This window comes from Perca fluviatilis, chromosome 23 (assembly GCF_010015445.1).
Source record: "Perca fluviatilis chromosome 23, GENO_Pfluv_1.0, whole genome shotgun sequence".
NCBI classification, from domain to species: Eukaryota; Metazoa; Chordata; class Actinopteri; order Perciformes; family Percidae; genus Perca; species Perca fluviatilis.
In genome coordinates, this window is record NC_053134.1 from 11,569,150 (window position 1) to 11,589,503 (window position 20,354).

Here is a 20,354-nt window from a genome sequence, read left to right on the forward strand (position 1 = left end):
AAATGGGAATCAGGAGTGACAGAGAGTCAGGGTGAAGTTATGGGAAGGGAAGTTAAGAGGGAGTTACTGTATGAGCAATGAGGATGTAAGGACAGGGTTGGAGGAAGGAATGAAAGAAAAAAGACACAGAACAGGATAAATTAAATACTATGTGACAAGAATGGAGAAGGAGAGTGATGAATTTAGGGATGTGAACAAAGGCTCAGAAAGGTTGAAAAGTTAGGAAAGGTGATTGCACTTGCGTGTGTGAGCATAGAGATCCCCAGGTTGGCTACAAGTGGAGCCTGTAAGGTTCAGGGACTAATCTCCAGAGTTTTTTCAGGAGTGAAATTAAGCTACGACAGCAGCCACCTTAAGAATCTGACTCATCGTCTAATGTATTACTTTAATCTGGATCTGGGAGCACACACACACACACACACACACCTCCAAAAAATGAAAATAATCCCCTAACACTTTCAGGGTTTTTTGTCTGAGGTGGGTAAAAAGTGTTGCTGTTGTCTCTGCATTGCGTTGGTTTCTTTCCTGTTGGAAAATCCAGTTTCACTTGACATCCTTTTAAGGACAACGCACACTGAATGCAGAATATGGTGCCGCAACATGAAAGAGTCAAATTCTTTGATCGCCCATGAGTGGCTTGGAATCAAAATTATTTCCCCAGTCGGATCACCAACGCTTTTGAAACATTAACTTGAAATGGTTGAAACAGACGGGTGAGGAGTGATGTTCCAAATACTGTATAAGAGAGAGAAAGCTATACATTTGCAGCCTTTCATACCATTACATAAAAAATTGAAAAAGGAAGGAAGACAGTGGATGTTATAAGAATTATCAATAAAACTGTGCCATACCCCATACTCATTATGTAGAACTATTATAAAATAGAAGTATTGGTATGCTACCAGTGTACACTCAAACTCAACGAACACATATACATGGCGTATATAGAAATCAACATTTCTTGGACATCTTTGATGGATTGGAGACAAAACTTTACAGTAAGCAGAGCGTAACATGTACATTGATATATATAAACACTCCACTTGGGCTTTGTGAAATAATTTACTGGAGGGAAGTGTACACTGTGTACAGACACCAGCAGAGCAAGACGTTTTAGCAAAAACAAACATAACTGGCATAAACGCACAGAATTTTTTTTTTTGACTTTTAGAGTGTAGTTGCGTGAAGTTGTTGCCTGACATTGGTGACTCCTAATTGAGGGTTATTCTGCACGTCTGCTGTTGTCTGGGTGTACGTGGAAATATTGTAGATTGTACAGTAGATAGTAGCAATACTGTTATAGCAGTAACAATTTGAAAAAAGCAGCAGAAATGATGATTTGTTAATAAAAATACAGGAAAATAAAAACAGAAATATAATAACAAATTGGTGTAATGCTAATCTCCTACAGTAGCAGGACACACCTCTATTCCCCCCTGACATGACTCAGAGTTAAGGCCGTTTTATGGTTCTGCGGAGGCTCCCCGCAGAGCTTTCGCTGTAGCCTACCTAAGTGGCCTGATGTTTATACTTGTGCGCTGGTGTGTGCGTCGAGCCGTCATGTGTGTGTGGGGGGAGTGTGTGTTAGAGCGAGGGAGAAAGTGAGGGAGTGACGGCGATTAGCTTCGGAGCGAGTAACGACTCTAGAGTCATAGTGAGAGAAACAAAGTGTCTCCCCTGTTCTTTTTGACCAAAGTCGGAAATCTTTAGCAGGGAAAGTTAACCCTCTCCTTGATTTCATGTTGTTTATGGAGAAGGAGAACCAGGAAATGAGTTGGGGGAAATGAAACGCTAAAGCAACGAGAGGTGCACATCAGGCTACAGCGTAGGGTTTGGCGTAGATTTTTGTCTTCACATACCTACATACGTAGCAACAGCGTGGCGTTTACTCAGAAGTATAAATCAGCCTTTAGATGAAGGGGTTTGTAATGGGGGTGGCTGTACTAGATTATCTTGCATTGTAAATTATATTATTTTGAAGGGCACAGGTTAACACTTGCGGTGTTACTTTAAATATAAACTGAAGTTTTATTTAATAATTTAATTGAAGTAAATATAGTATATTTTCTCATTCCTGATTAGTCAAACTATACATGTTGATAGTACACATATTGTGTTTTACTTCCTGTTTTGGCTCCTGACTTTGCCAGGGAAGTGAGCATTTTCCTCTCTCTGATTACTTTTCATTGCTTTGACTATATGCGACCTTGTAATACTTTAAACAAATGTTAAGGGAAAGCATTGATCTATGTTTTGGAATTATATTTTTTAATTTTCATGCACAAATCTGCTAAATATGGGAAGAGTTTGATGACACGTGTGTAGCAAGGCTGCTGCATTGATGCTTGTGTTTACTTTTTCTAAAGTTACAGTTGCAATTGCTGCAAAGTGTGATTCTTGTCGTGCACACAACCCAAGACCGAGTTAGAGTTAGTATAATAAAAACATGATCTGTGCCATACATTTCTTTGCTGTGATGTAAGATCCGTCTCCCTCTAAGTAGCCACAGCTGCCAGCATTTGAGAGATTGCATGTCAAGGGAGCACCGATGTCAAACGCAGCAGCTGAATTGGGGTGACAGGATGGGCAGATGTCAGATTGACGGACTGCAAATCCAAGTAGGCTCCTGATTAAGTTAATGACAGCAGCCATCATTCTAATGGGATTCTGTTTCTTGACAATTGCTGGCAAACACGCATACTGTACAACCAGACACACACACACACACACACACACACACACACACACACACACACACACACACACACACACACACACACACACACACACACACACACACACACACACACACACACACACACACACACACACACACAAATAAACACTTGCAAAGCATAGCCAGAGGCGACAATTTGCCCTATTGTAAAGAGAAATGCCACCAGTCAGTGAGGCAGTGTCTATCCTGCTTATTTCAAGCACAAAACAGCCTGAACTGTACATCTGCAGGGGCTGGAAATACAGACAACATCAGTGGGCTGTAAAGTGCTTTGGCATGATGTCTTACAGTAGTCCATCCAAAATGTAAAATTCAAAGCTTTAACACTTTGTGGTGGTGGGATTTTCCTAATTTTATAGATATACAGATGTGAAAAATAGTGAAGATTCAAAAGGAAAAGAGAAAATATTTTTTAGGTGGGAATAACCTGACCACAGGTCTACGACTCTGCTCCTGAGCAGGCTTCACACAGGTCTCAGAAAAGAAGAAGCAGAAATGCTTGGCTGTTGTATGAAAAGTGAACATTGGTTACTATAAAGACCATAGACATAATGTTAATGCAGTATGTCATAATTAAGAGTTGATTTCCAGAAAGATAACCAGCTTGGTTTAGACAATACTGGCCAACGTTTTCATCCAATATACCACTTGTCCAGTATTGCTACATTAAATGGAAAAGCATTATGCGTCCCAAGTCAATATTAAAGTTGGAGTGCAGGACTTTTACAAATAAATAAAAGTCTGTTACATTTAAGTCCTTGCCAACTGAATTCACTAGGGCTGCTCCCTCTTAGTCGATTAGTCGACTAATCGGTCGTTTTGGTCTTAGCCAACTCAGATTTCTTTAGTCGATTAGTCATGTTTTACGCTTTTTTCATGCTGAATGACTTATTTCCAAGAAACGTACGAGCACATCTCTGGTAAACACAAGAATTAAAGTGGTGCTTTTGCATGACTCTTTGCGGAGAAACTCCGATTTACAGATCTGTCGATTAAATCAACTAATCCATTAGTCGATACAATTGAATGAGTGTTAGTCGACTAAGAAATTCTTCAATCGAGCACAGCCCTAGAATTCACACAATGCCGATTAAGCATATCACACCGCCAGAGGAAACTCTCTGTATTTCACAGTGTACCGGAGTTGTGGCATATGTGGCGATATTCCCGCACTGGTGCACCGGAAGAATGTGTTTTATGTCCAACTAGCCAATGCTAAAGGGGGCAGGAAGGGGGGAAAGACCATAGCAACGGAGCATCAGTTAGGAGTATGGCGGAAGCTATGGTGGAAAATCCTAAGCGTCCAAGAAAAGTTTCTGGAGTGGATGCTCCAGATAAAAAAGAAACTTGTTCATAGGAAGGAAAAGTAAAGTAGAACAAAAAGCAGGGTAAACAGATATCAAATCAGTAAATACACAGGTAGAATCAATAACATTAATGGTGGTCAATGCATTATTACATGTCTACAGTAGAGGGAGCAGGTTCAGGAAAACTGGGTCTAAAAAATGCCAGCAGCAGTAGGCTATCTCATCACCAAATAACTAGAATTCTGTGCAACAGTAATATACAACAGCACATAGCAGTGCTGTGTGAACAAGAAGAGAGTATTGCCTGTTGAATTGTGTACTACAAGGCCAAGATCTTAATGGAGGGGGATCTGTAATAGGCCTCTAGTCTTTTGTACGCTGCCTCATGGGAGGTGTGGCTTAGTGCACTCATGGACTTCCTACCACTCTCCCTCTACTCATCATCATTTCTCTCTCATACACATCAGGCCATTACATTTCTTTCAGACAGAAAGCTATAACCTCTCACGCGATCTCTTTTACATGATCACTTCATGCTGTGTGTAATCAGCTCTTCCAAATGGAAGCGAGAAAAGAGGGAGGAATGAAGGAAAGTGAGATGACAGGAAACCAAAGAACAAGGATACTGAAGGTGGTAAGTCAAAGGGACGGATTGATTACTGGACAGATTAAAACCTGTGCAGAGAAATATTAGATTAGTGTAGGTCGGGTCAAAAACATTACAGATGCTGCAGTCGTCCTTTGCCTGCTTCCATTTCAATTCATGATTCAGCTAAGTGGACATAGCAACTATTTATGGTCTCTTACATAAACTGATGGCCATAATGCTGGCTCAACTCCACTTCATTATACAGAACACCATTTACGGTACAGTAGCTACCACGCCACCACAGAACATCTCTTCAATGCTAACACAGTGACAAGTAAACATACTTTCTTAGAGGAACAAAGAACATCAGCATATGGTGTGAAACTTTAAAAAAAAATCATCCCTGCCTCCCTTGCTGTTGTCACACTTCTAGTAAAGAGCTAAACAACTGCCGTTAACTCGCACAGGTGAAAAACACAGCAGATGGTGTTGATAAAAATGTAAGAACAGAGCCTGTAGTTTAATATCTCTATTCTGGTGCCATCAATTCACCGAGCAGTCGTGTTTGACTCCCAAGGTGCAACACAACTACACCAAAAACTAATTGTCCCTCATCCTTTGGCATTTATTGGGATGTAAGAAAAAGAAAACGCTTGGATGGATTGATGGGGTAATCAATGAGAATGTAACTATGGCAACAGGCTGTCAGGTTTTAATTGAATATTTATGGCTCTTGGAGCCAGATTGATCGAGACCGGGAGCGCCAAGAAGATCCTAATTTAGTTAACCAAATACTGCTATTTTTTAACTAAGGTGGAGTGAAAGGTTGTTTGGATCCCTTTAGCTGTTGTCCTTTGTAACTACATGCAAACATCTAAGACTCTATGGCCACACTAGCAGCTCTGCTCTCTCATCAGCATGCCAACATGTTCACAATAACAATGGTGCCATTTTGATGTTTAGCAGGTAATGTTTACCACATCCACCATCTTAGTTTAGCGTCATTAGTTTTGTAAGTATTTGGCAATAAACCAAATATTTTATTGGACAAATACAAATTTTGACCTGATGGCTAAGAGATCATCAAAGTTTTTACAATTCATCTTGACGGGACATGTGAACATGAATTGTTTGCCATGAAATTCGGTATACACATGTATACCGAATTTCATGGCAAACCATTCAACAGTTGCTGCATTTCACTCAAACCCACATATGTAAACCTCATGGTCGTGCAAGAGGAGTAGTCAGTGGTTCTCGTAAGGATAAATCTAGGGCTGGGACGATTCGTCGACGTAGTCGATAGGGATGGTACGGTTCATGAAAAAACACCCGGACCGCTCGGTTCGCTAGTCTCGGTTCGGAGCGTGTGTGTACCGCACGGTTCGTCAGTACACTGTTAAGCTGCACTAACCTCTTACTGCCGTAGTGCCCACTTTATACACCTATGTTAAAACACTTACTGGAAATGACGAGCGGGATGGGCGTGACAAACGCAACCCATGGCAGCTGATTGGACGATCGCGTCACATGGGTCTGGCTGGTCCCTAACTTCAAAATTGACTGTCATGGCGGCTCGTTCAGAGTACGATCTCATATTGTACTAAAATAGTTCACCGAAACGTGTTTCTGAAAACATTTTAAGCGAGAAATAGGCCATGCAGTTGCTGAATCTGTCTTCATTTCAGATCGACAAAGGTCAGTTTAAAAGATTTTCGTCAGATTTTGAGAGACACCGAGCCGACCGCTCCTCAAGTGGAGTGGGGTGCCGCTGCAGGTCACGTCCACGTCACCTGCAGAAATGTCAAGGGAGAGAGGCTGCCCAGAGCTGGAGGATGCGCCAGCGTCGTTTATAGTCTGGTGTGTGGGAACATTTTGGATTTCATGGTACCTATGATGAAATAAAACAATATATAGAACTGCCACTGTGTGCATGTTTTGTGCAACATGCATTCAATATGCTAATTTTAGCTATATATCATATGCTGAAGTATATTCTGGAGTGTTAAAGATTAAAAGAAAAAATAACAAGAACCGTACAGAACCGAAAACCGTGACCCTAAAACCGTGATACAAACCGAACCGTGGGTTTTGTGAACCGTACCACCCCTAGTAGTCGACGTCATCGATTACGTAAATGCGTCGACACAAATAATTTGCGTCGACGCGTCACTAAATGAAATAAATAAATCAAACTTGCGTGCAAATTAATTAATGTAATGCAGAACTAACGTAACGCGGTACTACTGTTAAATACGCGGGTTCTAGGGACACGTAATCTGTAGCCCCGCCTTAGCTCTGAAGCCAGCCGAGCTCTCCGCCTACATGCAGTTTTTTGTCAGGTTCTGTGTCATGCCCTCCCGCCTGGTGCTGTCCCTGCCTCGAAAACGTCGGTCTTTGGGTCAGTTCCAGTAGTAGGCTACAGGCGAGAGGGTGGTGGATAAGACGAGGACTGTGTGTCGGCGTTGTTCAGCAGTTGTTGGGAATGTGAGTGGAAATACATCTAACATGCTAACGCATATCCGACGCCATCACCCAGATGTACCAAATCACTGGAACGAGAACTGTCCAACTTCTCCTCCCTACAGTGCTTAACCAGCCTTTAGATACAAATAATTACAGTTACATTAAAGGGAGAAGAGCTTGGATGTTAAACAAGATCTTATTCATTATTTGACCTACTGTTTAAAAAAGCAAATATAGGTTAATCTCTCATACACTACTATTTTTGCACTTGCTCTGTTTACTTTAAGTTTTTATTTTTGTATTCCTCCTGAAAGGGACTTTATTTTGTTGTTGGATTGATAGCCTACATTTGGCATCAGGTAGCACTACAAATTAATTTTACTTGAACAGTGCAGTGTTAAACAATTTGAATAAATAGAGATTTGAGCCTTATTGAAATTTGTTTTGTGTAAATTGTTAATAATTGAGCAATGGGAAAATAATCACTAATTGAAAAATTAAGTAGTTAGATTAGTCGACTAATTGAAAAAATAATCGCTAGATTAACCGTTGAAAAAATAATCGTTTGGGACAGCCCTAGATAAATCCTTTGGGAACCATGAATGTCTGCATAAAATATTGTGCCAATTCATGTAGTAGAGGTTGAGATTTTGATGCGATCTGCAGGTGGCACTAGATGAAAAGTCAGAGGATCATATAATGTAATTAAGATAAATCCTCTGGGGACCTATACTTTCTGTACAAAATCCCCGGCCGACCTATTAAATAGTTAAGATTTTTTCGTCTGGACCAAAGTGGTGGACCAACCTAATCGATCAACATTGTTATCCCTAAAGCTATTCTGCTAGCATAACATAGAATGTTATGTTTTAGATAATATGTTATATTGTTTGTCACAAGGCTGTAAACAGCTTGTACTACAGGTTTGCTGTTCACAAAAGAACACACCAAACCTGACTCAATCTCACAGCTCCACCAAGGTTATAGAATTGTCTTGTCAGCTATTCAACAAGGAAGGAGTGCAGCCACTTGTGGTGAACGCTGTCGGGAACACTTGACTACAAAATTATAGCATTTTCCTTCTGTTCGTTTCATTCAATTGACCTTTAAAAGCAGCAGGTATGGATTAGGTATGAGGGCAGACTCAGCCTCAGTGGCCACAGGAAAGACAAAAGATTCCTGAAAGTTGAAACTAAACAGTGTACATCTGTAACATATTTTTTTCATAACAGGAAAAAGTGATACACATACACAAACAGTAAAATGGTATATATTTTTGCATGCAGCAACCCAGACTGGTAACTGAATCAAGTAATCTAGCTAGAGGATGTCTGCTTATATCCGATCAGTGCATGGCCTGAAGCAGTGGCTGTGTTTCAGTGGCTGTTCTGATGTGAAATGAGGAAGAGCAGATTGTTTCTGTGCATTTCCTTGGGCTCTGCTAGGAGAGACGCTGGGCCTGGTCTTACAAACCGACTAGAATTAGCATTTTGTGTCCCTATCTCAAAACAAAAAATAACAGCTTTTAATGGTCAAGTTGGTAAAGTAGTAGAAAAAGCAAAACTCCCTAAGAAGTGGGGTTGCCACAAGATCTTTTTGTGTTTGGAGATCAAACTCACCTTTAGTGCTCGGGAGCGGTTAGCCAGCAGTTTCTCTATATTCCCAGCAGCCGTCGCCACCAGTTGCCTTGCATTGTTGGACTCCACGCTGAAGTGAGGTCTGTGTTTGTGATATATCTGAGACAATCAGAGGGGAAGAGCAGGGGTTAGAGATGATTAGAACTTAAACTGAATAAATCTAAATGTCCTCGATGTCAAGTCTTAATCAGTAAGCAGTCGTTCAGACTGAAAACATACCTGCATTACCTGGATCAAAACCTGGATTAGATTTTTCAAGTAGCGGTGAGACAATGTAATACAACCCAGGAAGGCCAATTTGAGTAACAGATTCACGAGTTTAAAGAGTTATCAGACATCAAATATGCATATTTGAGAAGCCCATGTAGTGGTAGGTTTGTGTTGCATCAAACATTGAGCCAGATTTACCTTTCTTGCCAGATGACCCTGCATTTTTTTTCCCGGTGCCCTCTCGGCATCCTCACTATGTCATCGCAGCGGTCCAGTTTAAAAGAATAAAGGGGCTGCATGATGATGAGGTATGTAAGGCATGGATACCCGACCCGAGGCCGACGGGTCCCCACGGTACCCGACGGGCCGGGCTGGGTTCGGACAGATATTTAGAAATTATGGTCAGGGTCGGGTTGGGCTCGGTCACATCAGCGCGATAAGGAATTTGTTGTAAAATGGTGCTGCGGCTCCTTTTAAGAGAGCTCAGTGCGTGTGGGTTTGTGTGTGTGTGTGAGTGTGTGTGTGGTAAGTGGGCAGAAAAGAGATAGAAAAAGAGGAAGCAGACGTGTTGTAGATGCAACCGGAGCAGAGTTAGTGGTTATTCATGTTATAACGTCGGCCCTGGAGGTATCGAGTCTCCCCTGGTTTTCTGATCACAGTCGGAAACGAAGCGATCAGGAAAGGTTAACACATTGAACATTTTAACAGCTGATTAACGTGTGCTTGTTGCCCCGTATGCGCTGATGCGCTCATCTGTTGACATTGCCGAATGCCTTCCTACAGTTACGTAATAAAAAAGGGCTTTCCACACAAATAAACGTAGCCTACATGTGTCATTAGTAGGCTATGAGAGGAAAAAAGATGTGTCGGGCTCGGGTCGGGCTCGGACATAAATTTCTTAATGCCTGTCGGGCTCGGGCCGGGTTCGGACACGGCTCTGTCGGACGCGGGCCAGGCTCGGACAGAAAAATTCGGCACGATCGGGACTCTAGAGGTATGGTGATGAGCCTAATGCTTACAAATCTCCATCCCCGAAAATTATGATTTCAACCACTGGTTTGCTTTACAAAGCAAACACTTTCACATAAAGTTCAGAAAACGAGTGGCATGTGTGTGTTTTACTAAAATTAAAACGGATCTTCCTCATGTTTTCTCAGTCTTAAGATATTTTCTATCCACAGACTATCTGACTATCAGTGGTCATCTTCTATTCTTCATTGGACCTCAGTGACCAACACACAGTGATTTAAAAAAGAAACTTACATGTCCAGTGATTAAATTGCAATGTCAGGTTATGCAACAAATTTACTGTGCTATGGAATATGCTCCAGCAAAATAAAATAGGAACACAAATGCCAAACAGCCAATTATTTAGCAGCCTAGAGGGATTTCATTGTCCGACATTCATCCACAGAACTGCGGCATGTGCACGTATTTGTCTTCATCCTCCAGGCTTCCGATGGATTTTGCTTTTGAGCAAGCGCAATATTACAGAGAAATAGTCCTGCCTTTTAGATTTGGATTGTGTTATCAAAAAGTATACAGGATGATTTTCTTAAAATGTATATATTTAATCTGCATGTTGGAACTGAATATACCCATATTGTGGATTTGGGGTCTCTAGTTGAAAATACGATTCCAAGTGACAAAAAGCAAAACTGTGTGCATAAAAGTCTACAATTAACAATATTAGAAGGTGTTTACAGGATGAACAGCACATGCAATCAGGATAATTTCTCCACACGCATTATTAACTTGCAAGCTTCATCGCACTTTTAAATACTGCATGTTGTGTACAGTACATTTTGTTTGGATAAGGGCGTCCCCAAAACCATCAGCTTCTGTTACAGTAACAGTTTGAGAGGCTTCAGTTTCACAAAATATTGCCAGATATGTTAATTCTATTTCTGGTGACAAGTTGTGCCACAACTTAAAATAAAACACGTTTTGTAATGATTTCAGTGATGCTTTAAAGCCGACTGATTATATTCTCAAAGTGCCAGATGCATTAGCCTATGTCAATCAATGTGGATCTAGAAAGCTTTTTCTCTTTTGTCAGATGTGGCTTTGTGTGTGGGTGTACGTGTGCAAGGACTATGGCCATCACTGTATAGTCGTGACGCTGATCTTATCTGAGCATGTACATTGCGCTGGCAGAATGAAATGATGCAGCGTTATGTCTAATGAGAAGATACTATATATAGACTAGTGATGTATTGCGACAGTCTGAGGTCGTGCAAGGAGGGATAAAGAGATTAAGAAAAGTAGTGACTTGAAGTACAAATGTTAATTCTTGTCAATACTGAACCTTTGCAATGGATTTTATTTAAAGTCGAACTGAAATAAAATTAGTTAAGCTAAGAAATCAGTATATCAAACTGTTAAACTACTACTATATAGCCTACTAACTGTATAAATAGTTGGTTCTGTCTGACTACAGTATGTAGGTACTGTTCAATTTGTTGGTGCAATATGCAGGGGCACTAAAAATAGTTTGCTAAACCACTTGTATTCCAGGCAGATGGGCAGAAACCAGCATAGGGGCCAACAAGCTGACCTTTAGTCCCATTAGTCCCATTTCTGAGCACTACTGTACATTACCCTGTGACTCAGTACATCTATTTACTTTTTGGTTACAGAACATCTAATTGAGTGTTGAAAGTTTGTTAATTTGCCAATGGCACAGATGTTTAAAAAAATATACAAAAAGTAACGTCTAGTAGGAATCAAGGCTATTAGCGAGCTAGGTCAACTAAGTTTTACTTACTAAGTGTAAGCTAGTTAGCCTAGCTTGTTAGCTTCCACTTTCTGAGAGGAATACAATCTTGACAAAAGGTCTCCCCAAATGTTGAATATGTTTAAGGGGCAGACAGCTTAAATTGCAAATGGAAGATAATAGGGGTGGTACGGTTCACAAAACCACAGAACCCGGTTCGTATCACCGTTTTAGGGTCACGGTTTTGGTTCTGTACGGTTCTTGTAATCTTTAACACTCCAGAAATATACTTCAGCATATGATATATAGCTTACTTATCCACAATGTAGGATACAGTATTAAATCATTATATTGTTAGGCTATATCATGCATAAGCTGAATTTGACTTGACTTTAAGCACATTATTGGGACCATCTCTGAGGAAAGCTAGGTGAGATTTTGATATAGCAAGAGGGAAGACATTGATGATTTCAACATGCTTTTCATTTATTTGGCAAAAAAAGGAGAATGTGTATTGCCATCTACAGGAACTTATGTGCCTTTTTAGCACATGAAGATTGAAATATTACAGAATATCTATTGAAATAACTTGCATTTATCAAACTGCCAACTTCAGCGTTAGCCTCGTGAGACCGTCCTGATCTCACGAGCTCCAGTTTTCCACTCGCAGATCAGTCTGGCATCTTGAGAAAGAGAAAATTTGGAGCCCTTCGCCAAACGACCGGGCCAATGAGGCGGGTTTAGGTGGTGATAGAAAGATGGTTTATCCAATCAGTTAACCAGGATTTTCAGACAGCGGTAGCCCTAATTCTGTTAGCTGCTTGCTAATGCTTTTTTCTCTTGGATCCTTCTTTTGGAACCTGAAACCTTTTATTCGTAAATTCTCGTTACACAAACGGCAAATATCCTTTACCGACATGTTGCTTGCTTGCTGAGCTAACGAGCTATGCTTTGCCTGCAGCAGCAGGGGCTTGTGGTTGTATTTTCATACGCTTCGTTGATCTGATTGGTTGATTTGGCCCGTCTATTACCAACATAGGTGATAGACAGATGGTTTATCCAATCAGCTAACCAGTATTTTCGCCCCTTCCCAAAAGTTCTCCAGCGGAAAGTTTCCAGATGGATATGCCGAGCAAATGCGAAGCAATCCATCTGGCGGAGTCAGGTTACTTCAGTGTAGCTCTTACAAAAATGTATCCTTTAAAAGAAAAAGAGAGGAACTTAAAGCTCCGTCTTTTGAATAAGTCAGAAAACGTTAAACATAAAAACAGTTTACATTGTTAGTTAATTTCCTATCCTGGCCTCGGCTGGGACACACAGTCATACCATTTGATTAAGTACTTATTGGACTTATCATTGCACTTACAATAACGAGCGTAGCTGTCAGGTCCTCCTGTATGTCTCATCTCCGTTTTTTCCTGCATCCACCGTGTGTGTTTGTTTGTGTGTGTTTGTGTATGTGTTTGTGCGTCAGTCGCGGGGAGAACTGAGCAGCCCCGCCCGCTGCAGAGAGCTGAGAGAGAAACTGCAGCCGCTTCAGCGACTTTAGAGTGAAAAAACGTTACAGCGTACATTGATGTTGAAATGAATACAGGTTGGCAGGACGGCCTGAAATGTTTTGCACGGTCTTTCTCTGTAGGTTTTGTTGGTAACTTGTCCACACCTCTTCTTTCGCGCGAAAGGGAAACGCACGTCTGAGGTCACATACGGGCACGAGGCTACATTGCGCATGTGTCAAACCGTGCGGCGCACACACTCTCCGAACCGAGACAAGCGGACCGAACGGTTTGGATGTTTTTCATGAACCGTACCGCCCCTAGTAGATAACCAACGCTAACTGAGCTAGTTGAAAAAGGGTGACATGTCCCAGTTAGTAGCGCACCATGGAAGTTGACAGCGCGTTTCCTAGCAATGCTAGTCCTCGAATGTCAGTCAACTGCTCCCATTCAAAAAAATCCCCACCAAGAGTCCTTGAAGCTCCACTGTATACATAATAGCTGCAGTATCATTTAAGGTCGTCTTTCCTTACACAAAAAGTGAGGTGAATTTCAGTTCAAATTTAAAATCCAATGGTTATAAACTCTACTTTTTTAGAAATTGGTCTAAATAAATAAGAAACAAAAAACAGAAAGGCATGCTTACCTGTATTAGGTTGTCCATACCACTGGATGTGTCTGTTAATGTGATCAACTCTTTTTGCATCTGGTCAACCCATTCCTTTATCCTAAGAACATGGAAAACATCAATTAGCCAAGCAATCCTCATTTAATTGACCTGCACAGTTTAATCAAATTTTCCGAGGTGCTCCACACTCATTCTGTTTGAATACAGCCCACATGATCACAAGACTTGAGTTTTATTGCTAACTATTACAACATGCTAAAAAAGCTGTATAGAGATTCAGGAAGGGAAAGCATGAAATAATAATGTTTAGCCAAGTGAATACATTGCACTACTCCACGAGCTGTGCATTAAGCCTGAGAGCTATTCATAGTTGTCAGCATTAGAGTGTTACATCCTCAGGGGTGAGATGGTGGTTAATGTATTCTCCTAATGAGAAAGAGGACAGAAAGGGAAAGAAGAAGAAACCGAAAAAGAGGTACACTAACGTTCATTTATTAGAGCGTATACTTTGTTTAATATGACTTTAACACACTTTAGTAAGATCAGAACATATCTTCTTTACTTAAGTAAAAAAATATTTTATTGTTTTGCATTGCAAAAAGCTCAGCATTAGTACAACCAGTAGAATTATATGACACTTATGTGAATGTCTGTGTGTCCATGAACATATCAAAACACAGCATGTCTAAACTGTTATAGATCAACTTTTTGTCCTGTAACTTAGCCATGGGGGTTAGCCATGAAGATTTTAAAGGACACCAGTTCCTATATATGGAAATCCCTGGCATTAAGTTCAGTTCAGGCTATGTGAAATAGATTTTATAGATATAGATAGATAGAAATTTTGCTCACTTGGTAACCACACTCACATCAAGGTATGACTGGATCAATGGAACTCTCATGTCTGTACGGTAAAGATGAAACAACAACCAGTAGCCGGTTGGCTTAGCTTATCATAGGTAGTGGACACAATGGGAACAGCTAAACTGGCTCTGTCACACACTGACAAAATCTGCCTACAAGCGATGTTAAAGCTCACAAATTAACACATTATCTTTTGTTTATTCCAGCCATAAAAAAAAAACAAGTGTAAAATGAAACCATGTGGTTTTATAGAGGAAACCAGAACAGAATTTGTTTTTACATTTTGGTCTAGGCTAGCTGTTTCCAGTATTCACATTCCTGGCATTAGCATACAGATGCGGAAGTGGTATCAGTCTTCTCATCTCACTCTCAGCAAGAAATCGAATGAGCATATTTCCCAAAATGTTGAACTATTCCTTTTAAACTGAGTTGAAATCAATAAAATTGAAAGTATTTTCCTATAGTTCAAGAACTTTTATCAAGTGCTGATGTAGAATTGTTTCACCAAAAGCAATGTCCACAGGTAATACAATCCCTACAATACTTTTATCAACCTCCTGCTGCTCAACTGCACAGACAACTCTCAAAACAATTACACTGTAAGACACTTAGTGTAATTGTACACAAACCCTCCCCCCGGCTCCTTTACGACAACCATTGAAACAATACATGGCATAATAAAGAAAATGACCCTTTCTCCCCCACAGTGTGAATTCACCCTCTCCACCTTCCACACTGCTGAGGGGCACTTTGACATATGAACCCTGTCGATGTTATCTTAATAAAAAAAATACAGTGTAATGTGAGGAGGGTTAGCTCAGGCTGAAAACGTGTAGAATAGCCGCCACATAGTATATTTAGCCTTCTGAAAGACAGCTGCTAGTAGCTGAGGGCAGATATAGGATGGGTGTAATGTCAGCACATAGCTCAGCCTCTTTCACCTCTCTCTCTCTCTCTCTCTCTCTCTCTCTCTCTCTCTCTCAAAATAAGAGGATTTAATCTGCTACAAATTACTTCATAGTGGATTTTCATCGATAGTTGTTATAACGACTGTACAAGTCCAGGGTCGAGATAAGGTCCACTAGCCATGGCGAGGGTTGTTATGCATGTGACTCTTTCAAGTAAGCCCAGTTGGCCTTCAACAAGAGGAGTGGGCCGATTACAACAGGTGTATAATGCGAAAACGGTGAGCGCGTGTGGGTGTATGGTTATGCTTCATCAAAGATGTTCAATGCCATTAATAATTCATTAATTAAATGTTTTTTGAGCATGCTACAGCATATTCTCTTCACATCTAATGTAAGTGTGAGGCAAGTTAAGTTGCTTTTCTAGATATAGACAGCTCTGGTCATGAACTAGTTGACACTAATCTTGTGTTCGCAGAGCTTCTTTGCAGTAGGAGAGGAGAGTTACAATAAAATGTGATCCAGGTGTGCCTAACCACACTAGCTGTGGCAAAAGTGATTTGTTCCCTCACTTGTCTGCAGCAGCTTTGGGGTTTCTACATGAGATAAGGTTGTAATGTAAAATGTACTGATAATTGCTAATTCTACTTACTTTTTGCTAGAATTTAGACATCTCTCTGATTGCAGTTTAATCAAATATCTTGGGTAAAAACACAAAGGCTAGCAGAGTTCTGATTAGCCACTTCCACAAATAACTACCTTCCTCTTCCTCCAGTGAAATGGCAAACATTCCCAGCATAGCATCAGGATGTGCGGCTTTCTCATAAGTTAAGAAATAGTGTTTCTTTATTAATATAAGCAGACAAAAAAAAGTGCAAAAAAAAGTCCAAAAGCATTTAATAAGGGAATGGAAACTTGGAGCAGGACATGGAAAAATGAGATAGCATCATTATCCCCTCCCATGCTCAGCTCCTATTCGGCACCCCCTCTCTCGCTCTGTCTCTCCTTGGGGAAATCAGAGAGGAGGGGCAATGTGGAAAGGAAGGAAGCCTCTAAAATGGCTGGTGAGCCATGTGGAGCCACTCGGCTATACAGCGGTTGGTTGCAGACTGCAGGGCTGGAAATGAGAGGAGCCATGAGAAACTCAGCCAAGTGTGAGACCTGCTGGCATTACAAGCCTCTTTCCTCTCACACTTGTCTCACTGAGTCATTACTAACACCCACTTATGAAGCAGACACAGTTTTTCTGACAGGCAATTGTTGAAAACCCCTTCTTTTGTTCTTTTTGCCAGTTGTAGTCATTCACTCGTATACTCGCTCACTTGACAGTCTGTAAGAACGCAGTGTAGACCAGCCTACTACAACATCTGGGGCTGATTGTTTTTGGTCACAACCATATAATCTATCAAATTATAAAAAGGGTACAAAAGTCCAGTGTACTTGCAGTTAAAAAAAAATGAATAAAAAAATAAATATATACATTTTACTACATGTCGATAACCCTAATGAGTAGGAGATTTAGACAAATAAGTTATTGCATTAAACAAGACCACATAATCACTGTGTTGGTCTCTGGAATTTACTCTTGTGCTACTGTGATGATTAATTTTAAGGGGCACTCTATCAAATTTACACCAAGTTCAGCTTACTCATGACAGAGAATACTACTCAGGCTGCGAAAACAGATGAACTGTTTATTGTAATCTGTGGCTCTGGACAGAGCTACGAGTTTACCAAGTATAACAGCATTTACCAGGTGAGGAAGGTCTAAATAGTCGCTACAAAGTTGCAGGACAATACTAAAAAACAATAATAAATAGCTGGAAAGCCCCTTTAAAGAGTTGTGCAGGTTGGGAGGTTTCACCATCCTTTTCTTTAGCAACTGCATTGAAACAGTTACCAATTAGAGTTACAGTTTTCTTTCTCTTATTCTTTCTTGCACTTACTGTGCTGTTAAAGTCCAAAAACTTGGTATTTTATATCATGTTTAGTAATAATTTGTGTTCCATAATGTACTTCGTTGGCATAATATTACAGCAGGGCCTCCAAACTCTCAGTGTCCCACTCCCTTCACTTTTTAGACTAGTCACAAAGTTGGTAACATAAATGTTCTTATAAAGTCAATAACATAAAATAATCCCGTCCTTAGTCCTTTCAGTGATACAAGTGACTGCTAGTGCTTGCTGGAAGTCTGAAAGAATGCCCACAGGTTGCAGCAGCTTGTGTTTGACCAATTAGTGACATCTAGTACTGCAAACTCCACTGTGATAGTTCCAGCCAGCAGTGGCTCTCTCATGATGAAATACAATTGAATAAAAGTAATTTTAAGTGAGATAGGTCATTCTGCCAGGTGGGAAATATCTGTCAAAGTGGGCTACTAAATGTGCGTAAAACTAAGGTAGTTTCTTCAGAAAAAGGCAAGGCTAACAGTAACAGAAACCAGCTTTAAAGACAAGTAACTTTTTCCACCTGGTATGAACTCACACATCACAATATCACTCTGATACCACACACACATTTTCCTGTGCAGAGCGGGAAATGAGCCCTGGTCTTAAACATGCACACACCCTTTGGGCCTGGACTAGTTTAATACTTGCGAGAGTTGAGATGAGGAGCTCCAATACCTGTCTACCTCAGTATGTTACTTGTCATAGTGAAATATGACTCAATGTGCATGCAGTACAGATCATCGCAGGTTCACTGACTTTAGAGAGTTGGAGACACACTTGGTTGGAGTTTAGACGAACAGATCATCTGATATGAGGGATCCAAACGATGAAAAGATGACATTAAAATTTCATCAAGTTCTTTCCACGTCCTCAGTCACAAGCACAAATGTGCCAGTGAGTTAAATGGTGTGAAATTAGATGAGGTGCTGGTGAGCGGTGTCAATATTACCGCAGATAATGCAACACCACCTGTCTGCAGACCAATTCAGAAAAACAGACAAAATAGTCTACATGTCACAGGTATGTGAGTCTTTCTTACTGCTAAATTTGTTCATTCCTCAACTTGACAAGTGAGCATGTCTTAATTTGTGCTAGAACCATTATTGGCAGTAGCCACCCCCTCTCCTTTGGCCTCCATCCCTCTAATGACTGGAAGAGAAGCTGCCACCTTTAGGCCAGCTGTCATATGTGTGTACATGTACATGTGTGTGTGTCACTGTCTGTATGTAACCAGAGCAGTGGGTCTTTCAGGGGGCAGTGGGGGTTATCCAGGGTCAAAGGTCACCAGGACCGGTGTTCTTAATGTAATGAAGTACCCACCATTCAGAGTGATGGACCAGCACATGACAAAGCACTGCTTAACAATTTAGAGTGTGAACAATTGGCAGAGACTTGGCTTTAAAGCTTAAAGCTGCACTAATCAATATTTGTTTTAATTTAGTAAGTGACGAATCAGATATTTCCCTCACAAAGAAAAAGTGTGAGTATTGGACTTGGATTCATCAGGTAGCCATCCCAAACCAACTTTATAATGTGAAAATATGTCAGTGATGCGTTTATAGTTTGATGCGCTGCCCAAAAATGGGCAAAAAAAAAATCTATTAATGCAGGTTTTATTTATATTTTTTTCAAGTGACATACTGCCTAGATGCCATCCTATTTGCGAGGTAATAATGTTCAGGAGCAAATACTATGATTACATCGTTATGACGAGTAGTGCTAGTGTAATACTAGTTTATGATGCACAAACAAATCATTGTCTGCTATAATTTCAATTTAAAATGAAAGAGGTGAATTAAAAAAAAAAATAAATGAGAAGATATGTATCAAATGATTCTGGGTGTACAGTGCTAGCTGTATAACAGATTTATTTATCATTATTTGCCACCTTAGAGAGGTGAAAAAAAAAAAGACTTCTAAGGAACACCCTTACTCACCACAGAAGAATCACAAATAACCTTGCTCTGCCAGTTAGGTGCACACTGTCCAACCCGAGGGTTGAAAACTGGGAAGTGGACACAATCCCAGAATAGAGAGTATGACTCAGCATTAGAGCACTACTTTCTTACCTCTGACCACATTTACCCCTCCGGCCGAGCTGTGTGCCTGTGGGTGTTCCCCTCTCCCTCTGTTTCTACACTTCAAAACCACAGCCTCTGGCCTTTAGCTGTTGTGCAGCTGTTTAATACACTTTAAGCAGGGTTAATACACTTGCAGGACAATCGGCTCAGGAAGTGAATACGCTTTAACACTCAAAAACTATAAATATCAAAGTCTCCTGGGTTCCATTTATCAGGAAGCCATTTAGATTGAAGGATAATTCAAGTTAGTTACAGGAAGTGCAGCTTCAATTCACATTCTGGATTGAATTATTTAAAGGCTAATTCTGGTTAATTACAATTTGTGTCTTATTTTCATTGTTTTGGCCATCATGACTATTCCATCCATGAAAAAAGATTATTTAAAGACAACAACACATTAAACTATTTGGGAAGAGAAAACAAAGGCAGACACACAGTGATTACAAGATTGAACTTTCAGTGTTAAACGTTTTAGCCAACATGCACAAGAAGTCCTTAAAGTACTCAGAATTGTTTTTTTTATTTGAGCATCTATAATTCCGTGACAACTGGACATACTCCATCTGCTGAGGAAACAGCTATGGACCTTGTGGTGTGACTGTTTTTGTTGACACTGGAACATCTATAACAGTTTAGACTGACTTCCTAAACTGGCTAAGCTGTGGGTTTGTTCACTGTCTGATCCGCTGGCTGTTTTCTTCTTGCCCAATTAAATGTCGTCATGATTTTAGAATTATTAACTTGGTGAGTACAAAGTTATCACTGATAG

At 40.4% G+C, this 20,354-nt stretch overlaps 1 protein-coding gene across 7 annotated transcripts in view; it reads right to left on the bottom strand.

Annotated features, from left to right (window-relative positions):
- Nucleotides 1–20,354, bottom strand: part of cacna2d1a (calcium channel, voltage-dependent, alpha 2/delta subunit 1a) — a 101,071-nt gene that overhangs the window by 65,532 nt on the left and 15,185 nt on the right. For all 7 annotated transcript variants that reach the window (XM_039791758.1, XM_039791755.1, XM_039791757.1 and 4 more), the window contains exons 2-3: nucleotides 13,805–13,886; nucleotides 8,719–8,835 (exon numbers count right to left, since the gene is read on the bottom strand). In XM_039791758.1, coding sequence (XP_039647692.1) covers nucleotides 8,719–8,835; nucleotides 13,805–13,886 — 199 coding nt within the window. The remainder of the gene's footprint in view (nucleotides 1–8,718; nucleotides 8,836–13,804; nucleotides 13,887–20,354) is intronic.